At 40.8% G+C, this 22172-nt stretch overlaps 2 protein-coding genes and 1 pseudogene across 12 annotated transcripts in view; 2 read left to right on the top strand and 1 right to left on the bottom strand.

Moving 5' to 3' along the window:
- Positions 1–1638, bottom strand: part of RMI1 (RecQ mediated genome instability 1) — a 288866-nt gene extending 287228 nt beyond the window's left edge. For all 3 annotated transcript variants that reach the window (XR_009519915.1, XR_009519916.1, XM_060014960.1), the window contains exon 1: positions 1446–1638. The gene's annotated coding sequence lies outside the window, so the exon portion shown is untranslated. The remainder of the gene's footprint in view (positions 1–1445) is intronic.
- Positions 1639–1707: 69 nt separating this feature from the next.
- HNRNPK (heterogeneous nuclear ribonucleoprotein K) lies at positions 1708–14082 on the top strand. 9 transcript variants are annotated; one of them, XM_060014970.1, is made up of 17 exons: positions 1711–1827; positions 3810–3888; positions 3996–4080; positions 4536–4633; positions 5303–5359; positions 6803–6846; positions 7724–7796; positions 8325–8396; positions 8900–9013; positions 9363–9491; positions 10103–10410; positions 10529–10583; positions 10899–10982; positions 11263–11278; positions 11370–11437; positions 11836–12005; positions 12717–14082. In XM_060014970.1, exons 3-17 carry the CDS (start codon positions 4023–4025, stop codon positions 12748–12750), a joined length of 1380 nt encoding a protein of 459 aa, XP_059870953.1. In that variant the 5' UTR covers positions 1711–1827; positions 3810–3888; positions 3996–4022; the 3' UTR covers positions 12751–14082. The 9 variants fall into 9 exon arrangements, with proteins under 9 accessions (XP_059870950.1, XP_059870953.1, XP_059870952.1 ...); XM_060014969.1 differs by having other exon boundaries at positions 11355–11437; positions 12777–14082; XM_060014964.1 differs by having other exon boundaries at positions 11355–11437.
- Positions 14083–14696: 614 nt separating this feature from the next.
- On the top strand, positions 14697–21711 carry LOC132427691 (phosphoserine aminotransferase-like; annotated as a pseudogene).
- Positions 21712–22172: the final 461 nt, after the last annotated feature.

Below are 22172 nucleotides of genomic sequence, written 5' to 3'. Positions count from 1 at the left end.
GTTTATCAAGGCAGAAAATGATGGTTGCGACAGAAATACTAGCTTGAAAGAAAACATCATTAGTACAGTACCCCTATATGTGCCTATCTGTGTTAGTGAAGTGTCCCAGGTTTTAAATGACAGATTCAATTAAATGCTGCAAATCCTGACTGGCAGATTAAATCTCTACAATCCAAGTATCGCCAGCCCCTTCATACACTCAATTTTCTTGGCTGAACATTAAATAAAAATCCAAACTATGTATCGTAAAACCAAACACAAGTTAAGTTTTACCTCCCAACAAGGCTATGATATTCTTCATGGTGGGGCCATTAAAAAATTATATTACCACTCAAAGAGCCTTTTAAAAACTCCACAATCCCAGACAGTATGCTCTAACAGTATTTGTTAACTATCCTCCCAGCCAGTAAATGTTGGTGGTTCATGAAGTTCTCCGTTCCTCCTAAAGAGTTCTCTTCCTGATTAAGCAAGTAAAAGATAAAAGATGGCGGAAATCAGACATTTTTTAAAATGCTGGTTACATCTAATTTGCAAAGTATTCAAGAGGAAAATCAAGTTACAGCGGAATGAATCAGCACAAATTCATAATTACAAAAAAAAAAGTGTATTCTAACGGTGGGTTTACATCCCATGTAAATTATAACATTTTTATGCTTGAACACAAGTTTGGGGTTGTGGGTGAGAGCAGGAGAGCTGAGTCAGGTTGTGGATACTGGGTACTAGTTACTGGCAATTTCCCAGGTTTGTCACCGATTCAGAGTGACCTTAAGTGCCTTAACAGAAGAAACCATCAAAGCCTGACACAGGGGCCTTAGAAGTAACCGCACACAAAGCAAGTATAAACTGAACACGCTAGAACGGTAACATATCTGAGGGCGAGGGTTTTAGTCTGTTTTAATCACTGCCGAATACCTTGACACACGGTGGGCGCTTTAAAGAGGTGAACGAACGCAAAGCGGATGTCTACAACGCATTTTGCGATTTGCATTCATTGTAGGACATGAAAGCAATACTTCCAGAAATTTTTCACACGTAGCGGCAGCACCGACACTACAAAATACTCGTATCGCAGGTCCCATTAACAAAAAAGAAAGAAAGAAAAAGAAAGGAAAAACGAAAGGTTTCGTCAGAACCGAGAGCCCTGTAAAGACCCCGGGAGTACAGGCTCAGCGCCGGAAGCAAAGGGACTGAGTTCTCCCGGACTCCGAGGCTCGCCCGCCACAGCCCAGCGGGACGGCCAACAATTCCCGGAACCCCAAGCCGCCAGCGGACAGCGGGCCGCGACCCTCCGGCTGCGCCCCCGGCCCAGGCCACGCCTGAGGGGCGCCGCGGCCCGTTACACACAACTCGCCCCGCAGCCCGGGCGAGAGGGGAGCACGGGGGAAGAAAGGAGACGCGAATGCGGGCTGTGGAAACGGGGACATTCGCCTGGGCCTAACACCGACCTGGACGTCCCGCCTTCCCCTCGCGCAACACTGGTTCCTGGGCCTCGCGACTGTGAGAACGGGAACCACCACGGCGCGCGCCCTAATCCTTTTTTGCTCCTTCCCGCCCGTTTTGCCGCGCACTCACGCCCCTCCTCCAAACCCTGAAGACTCCTCAGGGCCCCGAAGACGCCCCTTCACCCGCCCCCTCCCTGTGCGCGTGAACTGGACAGCCTTTAGTTCTCGCGAGAGGTTTTCCCCCCCTCCCCCCAGCTAGTGAGTGCGCGAACGAGAAAGGAGGAGGGCTCTCCGGGCGAAAGCACTGCAGGCGCCATTATCCTCTGTTTCTCTGCTGCACCAACGTCGACGTCTTCCCTACTTCCCGGTTATTTGCGGCCCATAGGTAATTAGGGTTATTGGGGCTTGGGTATTATGGGTTCGGGCAGGGGTTTGGCCTCCCTAAAGGCTGCGCTGACTTTTTCCAAGTCTGGTTTTTCTCGGGCCCTTAGCGGCCTTACAGCCTGAAGGGAGGCGCCGGCGGGAGGCGGGGCTGTCGCCTCCTCCAGCGCCTTGATTGACGCGGCCTTGGGCCAATCGCTTCGCCCTCGCGCCACCGCTGTAGCTGGGGCAGCCTATCGGGCCCGGCGGCGGAGTAGGAGAGCGCGGGGAGGGCGGTGGGGGCCTACGCTCGTTCTCTGTCTAGCTGTGACCGGCTGAGGCGGCGCGGCGGCATAGGGACGGTAGCCTTGCCCGGTGAGGAATGGGGCTGGGCGAACGGCGCGTGGGGGCGAGGGCCGGAGACCAGTTTCTCCACTTGAGGGAGGCGGTTGGGGCTGCTTGGTGGTTGGCCTGTTCTGGGATGGAACGTTGCCGGGTTTCCCCTCCCCCCACCTCCGCCATTTCCCTGAGCGTATATCTGCAGTCTGCGCTGCGGTACTGGAGGCTTCGGGGAGTCGCGAGGCTTGTGACGGTGGAATGAGCTGCAGTTTTGTAGTGTTGGGAACTAGGTCTTGTGGGAAGGAGAGGGGGTCGGCGGGCGGGCCCCGAGGGCGGTAGAGAACGCCGCTCTCTTTGTGTGGATTCCGGCGCACTTGGGCGCTCCCGGCCTGGGCCCGACGCGGGAACGGGCGAGCTGGAAGGGTCGGAGCTGCCACAGTTGCTTTGTCTCTCCCGCGGTGGGGGGAGGGCGCGGGGGACGAGGTCTCGGGACCGCGTGGTGGGTGGGGGAGGGGGGGTCCGCGCTCGGCTCCGCCTAGTAGCACGTAGTCGCCATTACGCGGGCCGCCATTTCCTGTCGGATCCGGGTGAGGAGAGGTGCGGCGCTGGTGCTCTCGCCTCGGGAGCTTTTTCAACTCCTGTTGCTGGGCCGTTGCCGATCCCGGTGTCCCGGGCGTTGGAGAGAGAACGGCATGTTTGCGCTCGGCTGGCCACGCATGTACTTAGCGATTTTCACGGTCTGAGAAACGGTGACTGAAGGACCTGAAGGATACTTGTTTATTTTCATAAATAGAGCTTGCGGTCGTTAAACCACTTTACCCAAATCTTCCACCACACCTCAGTATTTAACTGAGTGATGGGCCAGGTTAGCGTTTCAGTTGGTCATTGGAAGAGTGGAAGGCGTAAATATGGCCTTGATTTTTAGCTCTAAGCTGTTCAGCTATTCCTGGGGGCCGCAGGTCGCCGCTTTTTGCCAGTCATGAGAGGCGAGCTAAAAGGCTGTTTGCAGTCCTATCGCCAGTGTGGTGTTGGAGGTATAATTGTGAGGTTATACCGCTTTTAACGTAATGTAAAATATCTCGCTAGTGATGGTGTTGGTGTTCAGGGGTTCTGTTGGATAGTCGAGTAGTATTAGCAGTTTGGGTGTGCTCCTGTATCAGCTTTGCAGGTTTATCGCTCCAGTAGATTGACCGGCCTGTTGGGTATGGCTTGAATTCGCTTTTGTATTTGTAAACTTTAAAGATTTCAGAAGGTAGTTTTTCAAGTCACCAATGGAAAGAAACCCAAAAGCGGTTTAAAATCCCAATGTAAAAATAATTTTGTGTATCTTTTTATAAATTTATATTCTTCGGGAACAATAGACTCATGGGTTTATCGATATGCCCTACATGTGTCTAGTTTTCTTTGTATTTATCATATAAAGTAACTAATTGCTGTGGTGGGACTTGATCCAAAGGCTAAAAATGTGTTTTTCCTTTTACAAAAGAATCAGATACGGTCTTTTGGCTTGTGTTTTTGTGTTTGAAGGCAATCGTTTGGAAGTTTAAGACCCTAAAACAAAGAAGCAAGTTTTAGAAATAGATCTTTTGTTTGTTGTGTTCAAATTGGTGTTGATTAGTATTCAGTAATAACCAAAAAAGCAAAACTGATTTGTGTTGGTTTTTATAGGCTACTGCAGCACTAGGGTGTCAGTTGGTCCCGCCCAGAACACTTCAGTTCTGCCCTGCAAGGATATATTTAATAACTGGTACGTTCTAGAAACAGTCATTACTTTCCCTTGTTTTTAACATTTAGCAAGATGCACAGCTTACTTTTCAATAAACCAATTGTACTAGCCTCTTTATTTTTCTACAGATTGGTGTGTTCCTTTAATACAAGAAAATGGAAACTGAACAGCCAGAGGAAACCTTTCCCAACACCGAAACCAATGGCGAATTTGGTGAGAAGACATTTTAACAATTTTATTCTTGTTGGTCTGTTAATTTCATTATTACTTTGTATGTTTAATTTGAGATCCGTGTCAGTTACATCTGAGCATATATTTATGAACCAGAAGTAACTCATTTGCATAGGTAATGGTAAACTGATTAAAAGAAAGCCAGTAAATGTAAAACTAATGTTTTTCTTGCATTTTGAAGTTTCTTATCCTTTGAAGTGTTGTCACAATATCTTGTGTTTGGAAAACCATTTGGAATGGAGTGCTTAAATTCATGCTTAAAAGTCCAAGAACCAGTGCCTTTGGCCTTTTTAAAACATACCTAAGATTGGCAACAAATCCCTTTAAACAGTGGACTTAAAGTTTCTCTAATCTGTAGGTTAAAATTGAAATGTAATTAAACCTACCCTTCCTTGAAGATGCTGGTGCTTTCTGAAATTTGAACTGTTAATTTTTAGGTAAACGCCCTGCTGAAGATATGGAAGAGGAACAAGCTTTTAAAAGATCTAGAAACACTGATGAGATGGTTGAATTACGCATTCTGCTTCAGAGCAAGGTATAAATTTTATTCTTGAAACTTTGAAAGTGGTTCTTAAGTAGGAATTAAGAAAAGTTCTGATTGAACCTTCTGGGAAGCTTGCAAAAGCTTACAGCCTGCAGAATATAAAAGATTTGTTTGGCTTTTCCTAAACAGACTTTCTAGGTTATGGTAATTGTGTTATTTTGCCAACAATTAAAAAGAAAGCCCTTAACATAGTGAGCCTACTACAGGGCTGAACTAGGAGATGGATGTGGATGATCCTTAAAGCATTAATGGATTAAAGATTGTGTCTGATTACATTGTGAATTCATTAGAAAACATCCTGGTTGGTAGCTTACCTGACTGATAATACACCTCACAATGTGAAAGTACCTACTGGCATTTAAATTATTTAATTGGCTTGCAGAAAGACATTGTAAAGTTAGTGCTATTGCTTAAGTTTTAGACTCAGTATGTTCTGAGTATTTCAAAGCTCTGCCTTGGTGTTTAGTCCCTAAAGCACATAGACTCTTTAGTTTTTGCTAACCTGATGGTCTTGACATCCCCAGATAGATTTTCATCTCTATAACCAAAAAAGAGTTTAGACATGTGTGGTGTGTGTTTGTTTGGCTAAAATCTTAAGAGCGTAGGAAGGCACCTTAATTCTAGGAAAAGACAAAATAAGTTTCTTTTTATTTTCTCCAGAATGCTGGGGCAGTGATTGGAAAAGGAGGCAAGAATATTAAGGCTCTCCGTACAGACGTAAGTATTTAAGAGTTTAAACTACTACACAGGAAGCTTCAGTTTATGTGTTTGTAGGATTAAAGAATTGCATCATAGAAATCATTTAATAGTCTAGATTCAAGCCTTTTATAATAATTGGTTACATAGATGATTTTCAAGGTTTGACATTCCTAACTTAACAAAGCCCAGATTGAGCAGGGGGTGGTCTATATTAAATCTCCCTTTCTAATAACTTTACACCAAATTATTCACTTCAAGCAAGATAACATCTTAATTAGAAATAACAATATAAAACTCCTTAATTTGTACCATTTCCCATGTATGAATCAAGTACAGTATTACTGAAAACCATTGCAGGTGGCTGATTAAACTCCAAATTTTTTATTCCTTTTTTTTTCCAATTTGCCCATCTGTTCTTTAACAGCTTGCACATGGAGCACAAAGAAATTAAGGTTGCATGATTAAGATATGGGTAAAGAATAGAGTAGGCACTTAATCTTACAACTGGGAAGCCGTTTGTCAATGCCGATGATTTGTTTTGAGTCTTCATATTTTATAGTGGGTTGACTCTTGTGATTAGACACATTAAATGTTGGTATCACCAGAAGTGAGCATATTTATAGGACTTGGGTACACCAGATTTCCTAAATTTTTTTTCTCATGTACACACTCTTGATGTTTTCTTGCTAAAGTTGAGGCAAATAATAACTGTGTTGAATACTTATTTGGTATTTTTTCATTTCTCTCTTGGTCACAGATCTTTGTATGTTCCTCTTGATTACTGTAAACTGAACTTGAAAAATTGTTTAAATTTTACAAACTTGCCTGTAGGATCTAGGAGTGCGTTTTTAAATCTCCAGGAAACCAAACAGTCTTTTAACAGTTAGGGTTTTTGGTGGTGTGGGAATTTTTGTTTTGTCTTTTATAAACCTCTTTCCTTTTAATCCAGATGTTCTATATAATTATCTGGGTTAATAATTTCCCCATTTCCTCAAGAATTCGAGTCATGACAGGTTTTGTGTCTACCCTCATGAGCCAGCCTGCTACTGAAACATCGTTTGTTTAAAAAAAAAAAGTACCATCATTAAAGGTCCTTAAATGTTAAGCCACAGTCAGATATAGAGAAGTCCATTATTGTGTTAGTCTTCAGAACAACTTAAGCTTGTTTCATTAATTGAGAGTATGAGTATAGTTTGTATTAAATTAAAATTTATTGCTTTTCCCCCTTTTCCCTCTCCTTGTTTTTTTGGCCATATATCTCCGTTGCCCATGTACTGGATCGACTTACCCCTGCGTTGCCCACCATGACGTTGGCCCATCCGCCCCTGAACGCCCATGTGAAAACCCTGGTTGGCTATGCCCAAAAATGTGCTCGTTGCCAAACGGGTACCATACTTGACAACTTCTGATTGAATGCCCATGCCCAATGCCAACATCCACGAACGCCAATGACCAATGCAGTACAATGCCAGTGTTTCAGTCCCAGACAGCAGTGGCCCCGAGCGGTATGTCCCAACAGTTTATGCCTCACTGCCTGATTAGAAAGAGAGAAATGTATTTTATTACCTGCCTTTTATATAATTAAATAGTATCCCCTTTAGACGGTGTATTGTTTTTCAAGTTTCTGTCTTATTTTCCCCATTAAGTCTTTTTGTCACTGAACTTTTACCGTGAGTTGCCCACCCAAACGATCCACTAATTTTATTTCGATGGAAGGAGCACAGCTTCAAGTGTTGCATATTTGCTGCATTGTAAATCAAATTGTTACCGAAATAGTCTCTCGCTCTGTCTTTGTGGCCCACCTTGCTTCCCAACATTGCCTGTTCATAATTTTTTCTGATGAAATGCTAACTCTGGTTCACTTTCCTTCACTTCTCATTTGTGTTGTCTTTGTTTTTGTCTTGCATTTGTATTTGTTTTCTTGCAGAGCCCATTAGTGATCTAATTTCTAACTGGTATTCATAACCTTACTCCAAATATAATGTTCACCACTTGCATATTCCCCCACTTTGCCTAAGAGAAGGTGTGCCAGTTTTACCAATGTAACAGCGAGGGTATCCTTAATTAACTTAGTGGTGGCGGGGAACATAAGTATTCAACTCTGCTTCAGTTCTGGTCAATTTATTGCCCACTTAATCTGAGCCCTTCCAAGAGCCCATTCTCTGTCTCTCTGCAAGTCTCCTAATAATGTTACCATGTTTGTATTGGGCATAAAACAAAATGCATGTGAAAAATGTATAAATAGGCTACTTTAAATGGGGAGGATTAAATAATTGTATGTTCTTCTCTGTAAAAGTTGTTTGACTACTGGTGATGACCACAAAACTCATTTTTCTTTTCCACCTTTTTTTTGTACTATCTGGTATTTGTGATGTTTGACAGCATATTGAGTATCAGTGCTGATATTGAAACAATTGGAGAAATTCTGAAGAAAATCATCCCTACCTTGGAAGAGGTAGGCTCATTTTTAAAATGTATTTGGCAGTTGGGGGGGTGCTTAGAGGATGTTTTAATGAGGCAAAATGGGGGAGGTGGAGAGACATTGGCTATAACAGTTTTGTAGCAGCAGTGTGTTGCACTCTGCCACTTAAGGTGCAGGGTTATTATACCCACATTACTTGTTTGAAAATGTAGTCTAGCCACTGGAGTAGATAGGAACTACCTGTGGCCATACACTTTCATGAGGTTTAGCATATGTTTTATGGGCTTTAGTTTTAGAGATTTTGAGTTAGAATAATGATTGTGGGACTGTCAGAAAGGACTGTGTTTGATTTAGTTCAAGGATTTTTAAATTTTATGTAATCATTTATTTACTAGGTGTATAGAGAAAAGCAATGTATGTTGATCCTTAACGTAGATAAGCAGTTTCTTGTTATTTAATGATATAGATGTGAAATATGTTGTAGTAGCTTTACCAATATATGCGACAATAGCCTGATCACACTAGACACTTAACCTATTACTCTTATTTTTCTACTTTCAGGGCCTGCAGTTGCCATCACCCACTGCAACCAGCCAGCTCCCGCTCGAATCTGATGCTGTGGAATGCTTAAATGTATGTCATAGTGCCATTGAACCCCACTGAAGTATGGAGCCTGGCCCATAGGATCAATTTTATTTTCAACATAGCGTACTTTTCCCATCTCTATAGAAAAAAGGCTTAAAAACATGATAAATGAATGGTCTTACAACTCACTGTTGACCCTGCTCCATGCTGCAGTGGGAATTAACTACATTTGCAAAGTGCTTTGCAGTCATTTTTATTATGGTGTTATTTGAATGTTAATAATAATTTTGTGGTAACAGCGACATGCTAAATGGCTGCAGTGTGGGTATGGTGTTGCAGGACCTGAAAATAAAATAGTTTTTTAAGGTGGTGCAGAATGTCCTTTTTGGGCCTGGCTATTGAGGATAATAAGCACATAACTGGTAAAGTTATTGAAATATAAATTCAGGTTGCTCACTGCAACAGTATATTGGTATGCTTATAGCAGATAAGTGTGTATTCTTGGGGAATCCTTGATTTGGGACTAAAATTTTATAACTCTCCCTCCGCAGTACCAACACTATAAAGGAAGCGACTTTGACTGCGAGTTGAGACTGTTGATTCATCAGAGTCTGGCAGGAGGAATTATTGGGGTCAAAGGTGCTAAAATCAAAGAACTTCGAGAGGTAAAGTGATAGTTTTCTTTTTTCCTGCCATATTACTAGAAAATAGCTTTTTATGTGGACTTGGTTCCGTGGGCTTCTCTCATTCCCCTTTTTGAGTTTCCTCCCTTAAGTTTATCTAGTTTGCTAATTAAAATATAACAGAAAGGCCTGACCATGCTATACAAGTTATTTTGCCAAAAATTTATTGTGCAAAGTCCTAGTGTTACTAACAAGCTTTTTATATGGGGGGAAATTTTACTGAAATACAAATTAAATCTGTCTAAACCTGGACGTTGTTTTGTACTGCATTTCCTTTTTTCTGATTGATCAATGATTGATTAATGCTGCTTTTTTTGTAAATCTGTTACAGAACACTCAGACAACAATCAAGCTTTTCCAGGAATGTTGTCCTCAATCCACTGACAGAGTCGTTCTTATTGGAGGAAAACCTGATAGGGTTGTAGAGTGCATAAAGATCATTCTTGATCTTATATCAGAGGTACCTTCAGAACCCTTTATTTTATTTGCGCTTAATTTTGTAAAACAGATGTCTTGTTCAAAAGTACTTTGAGAACATTTAGACAAATGGCTTTTACTTTTACTTTTCCTTCACCTAACAATTTTCTATCACCCTGCTTTTAGCTATCACTTTAACTTAGAAATACTTTGGGAGAATCTGGAGAGTTGTCTTTACATTGTTGGTGAGGTTTTTAATAGCCTTTGGTCCTTCAAAAGAAGTTTCTATGGTTCCTTTATAGTACTACACTGCATACCCAGGATATCGATCCCCTCAGCCCTTGGGGTGGTCACTTCTTCATAATCCCCATTGTGAAATGTGAAAGGGGTTTGTAGTCTGTTACTTAAGCTCTAAGGGTAAAATAAAGCTGTTAATCCTTACCTCGCAAGCAGTAAAACTCAAATTTTTTTGTTTGAAACTCACCAGAAATGCTTTTTTTAAATCCTTCCTATCTTTGCATATATTCCTAGCCCTATCTCGAGTACCTCCCAGGATAAATACAAAGGGTTTAAATGTTCTGTTTGTTAAAAGAATGTTTGGTGTGAACTAAGGCTTTTTCCTCAGTCTATAAAGTTGCTATGTTTTTGTTTCAGTCTCCCATTAAAGGACGTGCTCAGCCTTATGATCCCAACTTTTACGATGAAACCTATGATTATGGTGGTTTTACAATGATGTTTGATGACCGCCGTGGACGTCCTGTGGGATTTCCCATGCGGGGAAGAGGTGGTTTTGACAGAATGCCTCCTGGTCGGGGTGGGCGTCCCATGCCTCCATCCAGAAGAGATTATGATGATATGAGCCCTCGTCGAGGACCTCCTCCACCTCCTCCTGGACGAGGTGGCCGGGGTGGTAGCAGAGCTCGGAATCTTCCTCTTCCTCCACCACCACCACCTAGAGGGGGGTAAGTTTCTTTCATCCACACATTAACATACAAGAAGCTGCACTTTATGGGTAGAGGGGGTAGGTTTTTATTTGATATGTGTGACCAGCTGAGATTACAACAAGTACTATGCTTGCAGAGATCTAATGGCCTATGACAGAAGAGGAAGACCTGGAGACCGTTATGATGGCATGGTAAGAACTTTGATATTTCATCAGTGTTATTTATGAGTGCTAAAAGGGGTCTTAAAGTCGGATAGCTAACATTTTGTTCAAGATTATTAACTGAGGAATTTTGTCTTACAAACGGGCTTTTGTAGATAGATAGCCACTTAAATCATTGTTTTGGGTGTTTGCTGGGATATTAAGACTTGTTCCATCTTTGTTTCCCCCAAAATACATGATTACTGCCAGTGTATATAGAGATGTGAAATAATAATTGGTCATAAAAATGGTGATTTCAGACAAATATAGTGCAGGTTCATATTAATAGTTTTATCTCTAACACAGGTTGGTTTCAGTGCTGATGAAACCTGGGACTCTGCAATAGATACATGGAGCCCATCAGAGTGGCAGATGGCTTATGAACCACAGGTTGAGTATCATGGGTGTTTATTATTCATGTCACTAATAATTTTAACATTCTCATTTAGTCATCGATAAGTGTTTTATTTCCCCTCAGATAACATTTTTGTTTCTTGGGATACTGTGTACCTGAATGGTTTCTTCCCCTGAGGATTGTCTTTGAGATTTACTTACTAGGGAAGATATAGGAGGACTTTGCTTTCCTAATAAACTCTAGGGGATTTAATGTTAAAACACCTGAAGTTTTGAAGGTGAAGTAATTTTCTGTTTTTTTCTGTTCTGTTTTTAGGGTGGCTCTGGATATGGTAAGTTTTCTTCTTTGTGAAATCAAGTATTATTTCATGCTTTGTAAATGAACTTAATACTCATTATTTAAATCAGATTATTCCTATGCAGGGGGTCGTGGCTCATATGGTGATCTTGGTGGACCTATTATTACTACACAAGTAACTATTCCCAAAGATGTAAGTATCTTTAATATTATAAGGGACATTTAGTAAGTCATTTTAAGTTCCCTGGCTTTTAATAAAAGGTTTTAACAAAAATATTCCATTTTAGGATTAAAATTGTGTTTCAAGGACTTCAGCTGAGGTGTCATTCTCAAGTTTAAGCCTTGTCGAAAGATGTTCAGTACCATTAAAAAGCAGTTAGGAGGGTTCTGAGCCCCTGGTTCATTTATTAAAGGAAATGTCTATGGGTGATGTAACTACATTGTAATTCAAACCTTGACTAGTGTGGGGCATTAAATTAGCACAGCATAGTCAATATGTTGTACAAAGTTAATACTCTTGATGGTCACTGAACATACAGGATAATACTTTGAAAGTATATAATAAACACTTGTTTTTAAAACTCTTTTCAGCTGGCTGGGTCTATTATTGGCAAAGGTGGTCAGCGGATTAAACAAATCCGTCATGAGTCAGGAGCGTCGATCAAAATTGATGAGCCTTTAGAAGGGTCCGAAGACCGGATCATTACCATTACAGGAACACAGGACCAGATACAAAATGCACAGTACTTGCTGCAGAACAGGTCAGTTTGTTTAGCTTTATGTTAGCCTAAACATACTAAAACCTTAAAAAGCTTCTCTTCTCAACTGATTTTTCTTTTTAGAAGCCATGGTGTCTCAACCTTTTGGGGACCTAACTTCTAAACATTCTAATAGCTTTGCTTTAATTTTCTTCTGCTTTCTTACTAAATAAAAGAAGACATTCAATACTAATCTTGCTGGAAGAAGCCTTAACCAAGCAAACTTCTCATTTCTCTGGTGAAAACTGCTGCCAAAACCACTTGTTATAAATTATACAGAGCCTGTAGAAAATATAGAAGATTCAATGGATGTTGGTCTAGTTCTGTGTGGAAGACTAGTGATTTTGTTGTTTTTAGATAACTAAATCGACAACAAATCACAGTCTGCCATATGGCACAGGCCATGCCTCTACAGGACAAATGATTGGTGCTGTAAAATGCAGCATTTCACACCTTAACTGACATTTCTTTGTCTTTTCTACCAAATATTAACAACTTTGGATTTTAATTCTGCTCTACTAATGTCTGATTTACTGTTAATCTTTTTTCTTGGGTTTTACATTGCTCTAATTTGTAATTGCTAATGTTTTAATTCTTATCTCTGTGTAATGGACATGTTTATCATTTTAATTTAGCATTGAAATTGTCTTAATGTTGATTAAGATGTTACGAACAAAAATTCTAATTCGTACTTTTTTTTCTTTTCTTTTATAGTGTGAAGCAGTATGCAGATGTTGAAGGATTCTAATGCAAGATATTTTTTCTTTTTTATAGTGTGAAGCAGTATTCTGGAAAGTTTTTCTAAGACTAGTGAAGAACTGAAGGAGTCCTGCATCTTTTTTTTTTTATCTGCTTCTGTTTAAAAAGCCAACATTCCTCTGCTTCATAGGTGTTCTGCATTTGAGGTGTAGTGAAATCTTTGCTGTTCACCAGATGTAATGTTTTAGTTCCTTACAAACAGGGGTGGGGGGTGGGGGAGGGTGTGCAAAAACTAACATTGAAATTTTGAAACAGCAGCAGAGTGAGTGAATTTTAATTTTTGTTCATTGTTGGTGGTTTAAAAAAAATCCCCCCATGTAATTATTGTGAACACTTTACTTTGTGATCACTGTAACATTTGGGGGGGGTGGGACAGGGAGGGAAAGTAACAATAGTCCATATGTCCCTGGCATCTATTCAGAGCAGTGTGCAGAATGTAATGCTCTTTTGTAAGAAACGTTTTATGATTTTTAAAATAAATTTAGTGAACCTATTTTTGGTGGTCATTTTTTTTTAAGACGGTCATTTTTCAAATGGCTGAATTCCCCCCAACCTGCCCCCAAACTGAACACTAAGTTTAATTTTCAGTCCTCTGTTGGATATAAATAAATGCATCTCTTCTTGGACTTAGGCAAAGTATCTTGACACATTAAGTTCTGGTGATTTCTTAAGTGATTTGAAAGTCCATTGCTTGGGAGGAAATTCCACCACACATTCATGCTTATAATAAGCTGGGGATTTTTGTTTGTTTTTGCAAATGCTTGCCCCTACTTTGCAACGATTTTCTGTTTGTAATTGTGAAGAACCAAGGTGGGGAGCAATACAACAGATATGGAGTAGTTGGTATAAGTATATACCAGAAGCCTAATGGCAGCAAGTTTTATTAATCAGAATAATACTTGGTTATGGAAGTGACTGATGCTAAATAAATTCTGATTATTTTTTATTAGATAATTTCTCACCTATAGACTTAAATTGTCAGCTTGGTAGTGTCTATTAGTTAAACTTTGTAAAATATATATATATATTCTTGTTTTTCCATTGTATGCAAACTGAAAGAAAAAGATGTACCATTTCTCTGTTGTATGTTGGATTATGTAGGAAATGTTTGTGAACAATTCAAAAAAAGATGAAAAAAGTTCCTGTGGATGTTTTGTGTAGTATCTTGACATTTGTATTGATAGTTAAAAGTTCACTTCCAAAATAAAACTCCCAAAATGCTAGATTTGATGTGTGCCCAATTCGAACAAAGGTTGATTGACACCTGTAAAATTTGTTAAAACATTCCTCTTGTAAGGAAATACAGTAATCTTAAATTATATATTTTTCGTGTGAAGTGTTTTTCTAGCATTTATAAATCAGATATGATAGGGGTGGTAAGTTAAAAATTACAGTAGTTGGGCTCTTAGTTTTAAAGGGGAGTCCAGCATAATGAGAGCTGAGTCATTCCAATTCTACAAGTCCTATTCTCACATTGCCTGTGAGCTGCTTTGAGTTTCTTAGGTTTAACTTTAAAATAGTTCCAGTTTGTTGAGAGTGTTTACAGATGAATGTAAAATTTTTTATTCTGGTTCTTGGCTCCGTAAATCCTTAAAATGCTACCTGTTAACTTCCAACTGCCCAGAAAGCCTGAGAACTCAGCAATTACATGGAAAAGAACTCATGGATGCAATTCTGTTTAAGTCTAGAAGAGGCTTGTGTATGATAGAAGAAAGTGAAGTGAGCAGAATTTTCTGGACTATGTATGACTAGTACATGCAAAGGTGTTTAAAATTTCAGTGATACCCCTTTTTAGGGAGGGAGATGGGGTGTTCTCTTGATAAGTGACAGTGATACCACAACATCACTTAAAATGCTACCTGTGATAAGGTTTCCCCAAAGGTGAAATTAGTCTGAATTGCCACTTGGGTGTTAGTTTCCCTCTTGTGTTTAAGTATGGGTAAGTTTGGGTTGCATAGGGTCAGTATAGTGTACTTATGCTGAAATGTGCCCCTCCCCTAGAGAAAAACTATTCGGTAATGACATTTTAGTCAAATTGTTACTTATATTGGAGGAAAGTATCCCTGGAGAGAGCACTGGCTTTCAAAGTTTTCGTTTGTCATTCAAAAATTAGTTGTGTAGGGACTTCCCTGGGGGTCCAGTGGTTAAGACTCCCCCTTCCAATGCAGGAGGTGTGGGTTGGGGAGCTGGGATCCCACGTGCCCTGCAGCCAAAGAACCAGAAAGCAAAAGCATTGTAACAAGTTTAATAATAAAGACTTTAAAATGTTCCACATGAAAAAAAAATCTTTAAAAATTATGTAAATAGACTTGGCTGAAAGTTTTTATTTTTGCCTTTTAAAAATCAGACCTTGAACACAACCTACTAAAAAAAATCTGTGACGTTGGTAAATAGGGGACACAACTTTGGAGGGAGGGGCCTGTTTCATTTCCACTGTTACCTGGTAAATGGTGTCTGAACATGGGCTGGCAATTTGAGAAAATTCTCTGAAGTAAGCTTAAAATTCACTGAACAAACGGAATTTTGAGCCTATTTTGTAAGAAATAAATATTAGGCAAATTTATTGAAGTTTTAAACGTTTAAATGTAGTTTCAAAAATGTTTTTAGCCTAACTTTTTGAAAATCAAGTGATAGGCAAACAATGTTGGAAACCAGATTGCACCAAAGTTTTTTCAGGATCAAGGAAAGGAATTCAAATCTTTTCCCTCCTATTCAAATGTTAATAGTTTGCATAATGAAACTGATAATAAAGTACATGAATTTTATTGAATGATCTGTCAGTTACTCCTAAATCTAATCACTGATACCATTGCAACACATAGAGACTGAATCTTTAAGGAAAGCGGACAGCAATTTTTCTCTTAACCATACTAGTGGTTTTGTTTTGAAATGCCTTATGTTGTTGGTGCTCAAAATGGAATTACTGTTCCACAAACATGATAGGTTGTGGTTTGCTTAAGACTGCTGCTAGATAAAGAGACCTGTATTTTAAATTCTTTTTACACCAGTGGAAACTTTTCTGTCAATAGGTGTTCAGTGTCATCAAAACGTTTATTGAAAAAGTAACCTTGAATGCTACGTTTTACATCTCCCACTTACCAAGGTTTGCCCATTGTTGGCAAGTTTGAAGTGAAACTGATCCAGCTTTTTTTTTTTCCTGCCGCGCCTTGTGGCCTGCAGGATCACAGTTCCCCAAGAAGGAATCAAACCTGTGTACCCTGCACTGGAAGCGTGGAGTCTTAACCATTGGACAGCCAGGGAAGTCCCAACCCAACTTCTTGATGGTGGCATTGAACCCTTGGGAAGCAATATTGCAGTGTTTCTCAGGCTGTTCTTAGGACCACCTTCAAAATCAACAGTGCTGGTTAAAAATGAGAATTTCTGGACCATCCTTCAGCTGTACTGAACCACAATCTCTATAAGAGGTGCCAGGAATCTGCATATTTAACAAATTCCTCGAGTTAAAATAGTTTTGAAGACCTGTAATATAGCAACATGTAGTTAAGAGAACCACAAGTTTCCATATTTTTTCATTAATTCATCAAATACATATTTTGTTCCTAGGTGTACAGTGGTAGGCCCTGAAGAGGCAGTGGTTAGCAAAAAGTATTTGGAGAGAGCAATAATTACAACAAGCTGGTAATGAAAAAGAAACAGTACTGTGAGATGTGTTTAAGAAAGCAGAAACCAGCATACATGTGTGTACGTGTATGTATAGTCATTACAAGCATATTGCTTGAAACAAAACTGCACTAGGAATATCCCAGTGTGTTGACTAAAATTCTGCCTTCTGCTCCTCTTAGCAGATGAAAAAATAAAGACATGGGGCATATATACACAGATCAACATCATTTACCCAGGCCAGGCCTCAACACTTCCAGTCAGGGAAGACATCTGACCTGAGGAAAAAGAAGGGGAATACCTGAAAAATTAAAGCCCAAGCAGTTACCATTTGTCTATATGAAAAATGGGGAGCTCATCTGCTGAATCAAGGTGGTTGGATGTGCAAATACACATGGAAAAATGGAAAATGCAAGTGTTTTGTGGGGTTGGGCTTCCCTGTTTGCTAACTGAGCAACAGGCACTAGCGAGTGTTGGGGTAAAATGATATACCAGCTATCCTATGACTTTAAAGCTTTATCCACCTCACTCTTTGTCCAGAACCCATAAGACTTTCCTATCCTCCCTCTCTACAGATCTCCCCCAATTTCTCCCTCCTCCCCTGAACTCAGACCTATAACCCCCAAACCTGTAATTGTGAAGGAAATAAACATTTGGTCACCAAAACCTCACACTTCTCAAAATCTCATTCTCCCCACTTCCCCCCTCCTTTTTTTTTTTTTGGCCACAGCACACGGCTTGCGGGATCTTAGCTCCCGGACCAACCAGGGATCAAACCTACACAGGGTCCTAACCATTGGACTGCCAGGGAATTCCCCATTTTCCCCTTTTGGACATCTTACTCCCTTTTCCCCTTTTTTCCCTAAAGTCTTTCTACCATTAAGGACAGGCTTCACTGGAAAGGAAGGGTCACCTTGTTCACCTAGTATGAAGGAAGTCTATAGAGTAGCAAGGGAAAGCATATGATATCTGCATATTAGACCAAAAGTGGGAGAAGTGATTTTGACAGTAATGAGACAGATTTGGCAGAAACAGTGTAGAAAGTGCCAGCTAAGTCCCTCAGAGATCGCCCTAGGGTTCAGCCTGGGGCAGGGCAAGTGAGCAGAAATTCCAGGGAGGTTGAATAAGAAGCCAAAAACAGAAGCAAGGCTCAAGACACCTATTTGGAACACTACAAAGTGTCCCTATGACCACATAAGCTAGTAAAGCACAGCAGAATTGAGACATATCACGTTTGGGCACAGAGAGAACCTGAGGCTCTCGTTCTCCTCAGAATTCCCTTTGATTCCTATATGGCATAAGAGGAATATTAGTTAAGTGCTAAGGGGCTTGCCATGGGGCCACTGTGATGAAGGAGGTGGTTACTGCATGACAGGAGCTATAAGGTAGACAGCCCACCCAGGGACTGGATGGAGACACAGCAGAATTTAAAAGGGTTGTCAATACCAGTGAAAGCCAAAGTGAGATCAAGTTAGTCAAGGAAGACCACTGGCCTGAGTGCTGAGAAACCAGACCACCAGTTACACTAGCATTGGTCATTCAGTGGTAACTATAGGGAGAGTAGGTGCCAAAATTCAGACACCAGACAGACTACGCCTCAGAGGTCAGAGTTTACTGATAAAGGCCCTTTCCTTCCATTATCAGAACACCTAAACCCTTTGCACCCAGACCTTGGAAAGTCTTGGAAAGGTGGAAATGAAAGAGCTTTTAGTGAAAACAAATAGCCCTAATAATAGGTCTGACCTTTAAGTTAACTGAAGTTATCTAACTTGAATTAGATCATTTTAAACTGGAAGAGATCAACTTACTTTTACTTGGCAAGTTTATGTGTTTGTTCTAACCTCAGTGGAAAATGGAAACTTAATGAGAAGGAGGGTATAAGGGAATTTGGGACCTCTAGAAGACCCCATTTTAAAAGCAGGAGAGGGGCTTCCCTGATGGTGCAGTGGTCAAGAATCCGCCTGGGAGACATGGGTTCAAGCCCTGGTCAGAGAAGATTCCACATGCCACCAAGCAACTAAGCCAGCATGCCACAACTACTGAGCATGTGCGCTAGAGCCCCTGAGCCACAACTACTGAGCCTGCGAGCCACAACTACTGAAGCCCGTGTGCCTAGAGCCCATGCTCCGCAACAAGAGAAGCCACCACAATGAAGAGTAGCCCCCGCTCGCCACAATTAGAGGAAAAACCCGCGCTCAGCAACGAAGAGCCAACGCAGCCAAAAATAAAAAATAAATAAAATCAGGAGAGGTAAGGCTAATACTACCAAACTATATGTTCCAGGTGGAGGTGGCCCCAGTTGGGTTGGGGCCTTCATTTGGTAAATCACGTGGCCTTTTTTATCTAGATCATTTATTCATACCTGTGTTTCAAAGTGGCACCAATTCTGTGTACGGTCCAGACTCCAGAATTCTGTGGGATCAGGCTGACACTAATCTCCAGCTGAGATCAAATCATGGCTTGACTGATTCCCTGTCCTATCCTGCTTCCCTCACTCCCTTTCACCTGAGAGCATTTCCCCAGCAAATCATTTGCACAAGAATCCCTGGGCTGGGCTCTGCTTCTAGGCACTTGATCTAAGACAGCTGAGCTGGAGCTAGAGCAGAAATTGATTTCACCTAGACACCCTTGACAGAGTTTGATGCAGTAAATAATGATACATTGAATTATCTCCTTCTGAGGAAGGAGTGCGAATCCTTTTACTTTATGAGGCATAGCTGCATTCTGTTAGGCAGGAGTATTTTTGAAAGTATATATATGGGAATAAAATTGTTTGGGTGCCGAACAGCCATAGGGGTGAATTTTGTTAAACAACACAGCATTAGTTTTTCCTTTCTAATAGAACCCAGTTTTCCTTTTAGAATTTTTCTCTCCTGGTTGTATGTAGACTTGATGAGATAGAAATCTTGGTCATTAGAGACTCCTTATCACCCAAAAGAGTGGGCATTTGACCCAGCCTTGCCCAACCAGACACTTTGTCCTGGGACTTTGAACCTTGAACAAAATAACGGAAGCAAGTTACAATTATCATAGATTTTTCAGCAGCACCAGTAGAAGAGAACTTTGGGTAGTTTCTGCTCTCAGTACTCTAGAACTGCCTGATTTCTGTTTACACATTTCATTCCCCAGCCTTCCCTTCCATCCTGAGAGCTTTTTCATAACTTTTTTAAAAATTTGTTTTCCTTAATTAGCTAGCTAGTTGCTATTACATGCAGCCCATCAAATGAAGAGGCTTTTCTATTTATTTATTTATATTGAGGTGTAGTTGATGTACAATATTATATAAGTTGCAGGTGTACAACATAGTCACAATTTTTAAAGGTTATACTTCATTTATAGTTATTATAAAATATTTGCTACATTCCCTGTGTGTACTATATATCCTTGTAGCTTATTTATCTTACACATAGTACTTTGTACCTCTTAATCCCCTACCCCAGTCTTGCCCCTCCCCGCTTCCCTCTTCCCACTGGTAACCACTAGTTTGTTCTCTATATCTGGTAAGTCTGCTTCTGTTTTGTTATATTCACTAGTTTGTTGTATTTTTTAGATTCCACATGAGTGATATCATACAGTATTTGTCTTTCGCTGTCCAGCTTATTTCACTAAGCATAGTACCCTCCAAGTCCATCCATGTTGTTGCAAGAAGAGGTTTTTCTTGTACAGGCAGCATGGCTAATTTCAGGGAGGAGAGCCACAAAGTATGGGTGAGAGCTTCCTGCTCCACCTCAGCTGCCACTGCTGCAACCAGTGTCAGTTGGGCCTTCACAGCTATGCCATCTGGGGCATAAATCAGTCATTTTATAGGAAAGTGCCAGGCCCTATCTCAAGGCTGCCACTGAACATCCAGAGCAACTAGCAATGTGCCCCGAGTTTCTGGCTTTTTCTTCCACTTTCAGACTGCGATAAAATGCCACACGTCACAGGCAAGGAATCTGACTTCTCTAACAGCCACCAAAGGGGCTGGGTGATGCAATCTGGGATGACGGAGGAGTTAACTCCCAGTGGGGAAGACTCTCTGACTATGGGGAAATAAGAGACAGGAGAGAGATGTACACTGTCCTGTGATGGATCCTCTCCAGCCAGCTCCAGCCATGCTGCTCGGGATGCACTGCAAACACTTGGAGGTAGGCAGTCAGTTTTAGCTCAGGCCACCAAGCTGCCTAGCTCTGTGTTGTTAGACATACAAAAAGAACTACTAGACCACAAAGGAGTTGGCATTAGTGTTCTTGAAATGAGCCACAGGCCATCAGCTTTAGCTGAGATTATTAACGGCACATAGAATCTCATGTGAAAAAAAAAAAAAAAGAAGAATCTCATGTGGAAATTGTTAACCGTTCCAGATAATGATTTTTGTGCAAAGAGGAGGGTTGGTTGGGCCAGTTCAGTGCTGTCCCCTTAAACCTGATTGACGTGAAAACCCCCAGAAGCCTAGAAGTTTGGGAACTATGAGTGTCATCTATTCTAAACTTAGAAGTTATAGGAAAATTCTGGATCCAAGCCCCTGGAACTTCAATCAGGTCACTTCCTCTATGTATTACTGCACAAATGAGACCAGGTCCAGAGTAGAATTTTACTTTATCTCTGATGTCAGGGGAGCACTGCTGGTTTTTGACACGTCCTCAAATTTCCCATATAAACCAGTTTGGTGTTTACAAGTTTGGTGTGATTTTTGATGGTGCCCAGCAGAATGCTGGCTCTTCAGGGGTCACAGTGGTGATCTTTCAAGATATCCTGCTAGGATTCACCCTCAGAAAGTGCCCCTCCATCCTGGAATACAAAGTGCAAGCCAGAAACAACTCTATTCAACACAGCTCCCTGTTTCGGCTTCTATGGCATTGGCTTGGTCTTGGAGTATATTAAGAATAACAGTGGTGAAGGACTTCCCTGGTGGTCCAGTGGTTAAAACTCCATGCTTCCACTGCAGGGGGCGAGGGTTTAATCCCTGGTCGGGGAAGTTCTGCAAAAAAAAAAGACTAACAGTGGTGAAGCAACAATGAAGCTTAGCTCTGTCAAATCTCAAATGATTTATGATGTTATTGATAATTCTCAAGGATCCTATGTATATCCAGTGACGCCCAGAATAGAAGCAAGGCAAATATTCCATTCTGAAGCAAGATGAATATTCCATTCTGCATTGGCAATGCCAAAGGAGATGATGCTTTAGACTAAAAGATTTCTCAATAAAGCTTTTGAATTCAATATAATCTCCTTGAAAGGGCATGGGTCTGTGGCAGGCATCATGGCTTCTCTGTATAATGCCAACAGGAGAGAAGATGTTCAGAAGCTGGCAGCCTTCATGAAAAATTATTTGGAGATACATCTATGAACACATCCTAACCAATACGTACTCTGTCCTTGAACATCGGACAAAATTTAAAGTAACTTGGGAATGGCTACGAAAAACTTAACAAACACGGCATTTTTCTCGAATGGACATATTTATTATAGACTCTTCTTTTTTTCAAGGAACAATAGCAAAACATCCACAGCTGGTGGGACTTAGACATCTTAATTCTGACTTGAACAGGAAACATTTAAAAAATCTTCCTCTTGCTTTTCTAACAAAAACTAGCTTATGTTGCCTTTGCTGCTACTTTTTCTAGCTAGATCTCAGTATTCACACTTGATTGTGGACTTAATTACGCAAACTGAAGTTGTTTCTAGAGGCACACAAACACACAGTGAGGAGGGTGGATGGTGTTCTCTACAAACTCGATTCTTGATCTTTAACAAAGTGACAGCAGTGGGGTCTCCTGGCTTCCGCAGCTGTTAATTCAGGTCTGCACT

This window comes from Delphinus delphis, chromosome 6 (assembly GCF_949987515.2).
Source record: "Delphinus delphis chromosome 6, mDelDel1.2, whole genome shotgun sequence".
Taxonomy (NCBI): domain Eukaryota; kingdom Metazoa; phylum Chordata; class Mammalia; order Artiodactyla; family Delphinidae; genus Delphinus; species Delphinus delphis.
This window is presented reverse-complemented; position numbering and strand designations above follow the sequence as displayed.

Bases quoted from the DNA above. Each gene is read 5' to 3' on its own strand.
- HNRNPK (XM_060014967.1), top strand. From the start codon at position 4,023: ATGGAAACTGAACAGCCAGAGGAAACCTTTCCCAACACCGAAACCAAT. The intron at 4,634-5,302 runs GTATAAATTTTA...TATTTTCTCCAG, and splicing joins GCATTCTGCTTCAGAGCAAG to AATGCTGGGGCAGTGATTGG. The intron at 5,360-6,802 runs GTAAGTATTTAA...TGACCAATGCAG, and splicing joins TTAAGGCTCTCCGTACAGAC to TACAATGCCAGTGTTTCAGT.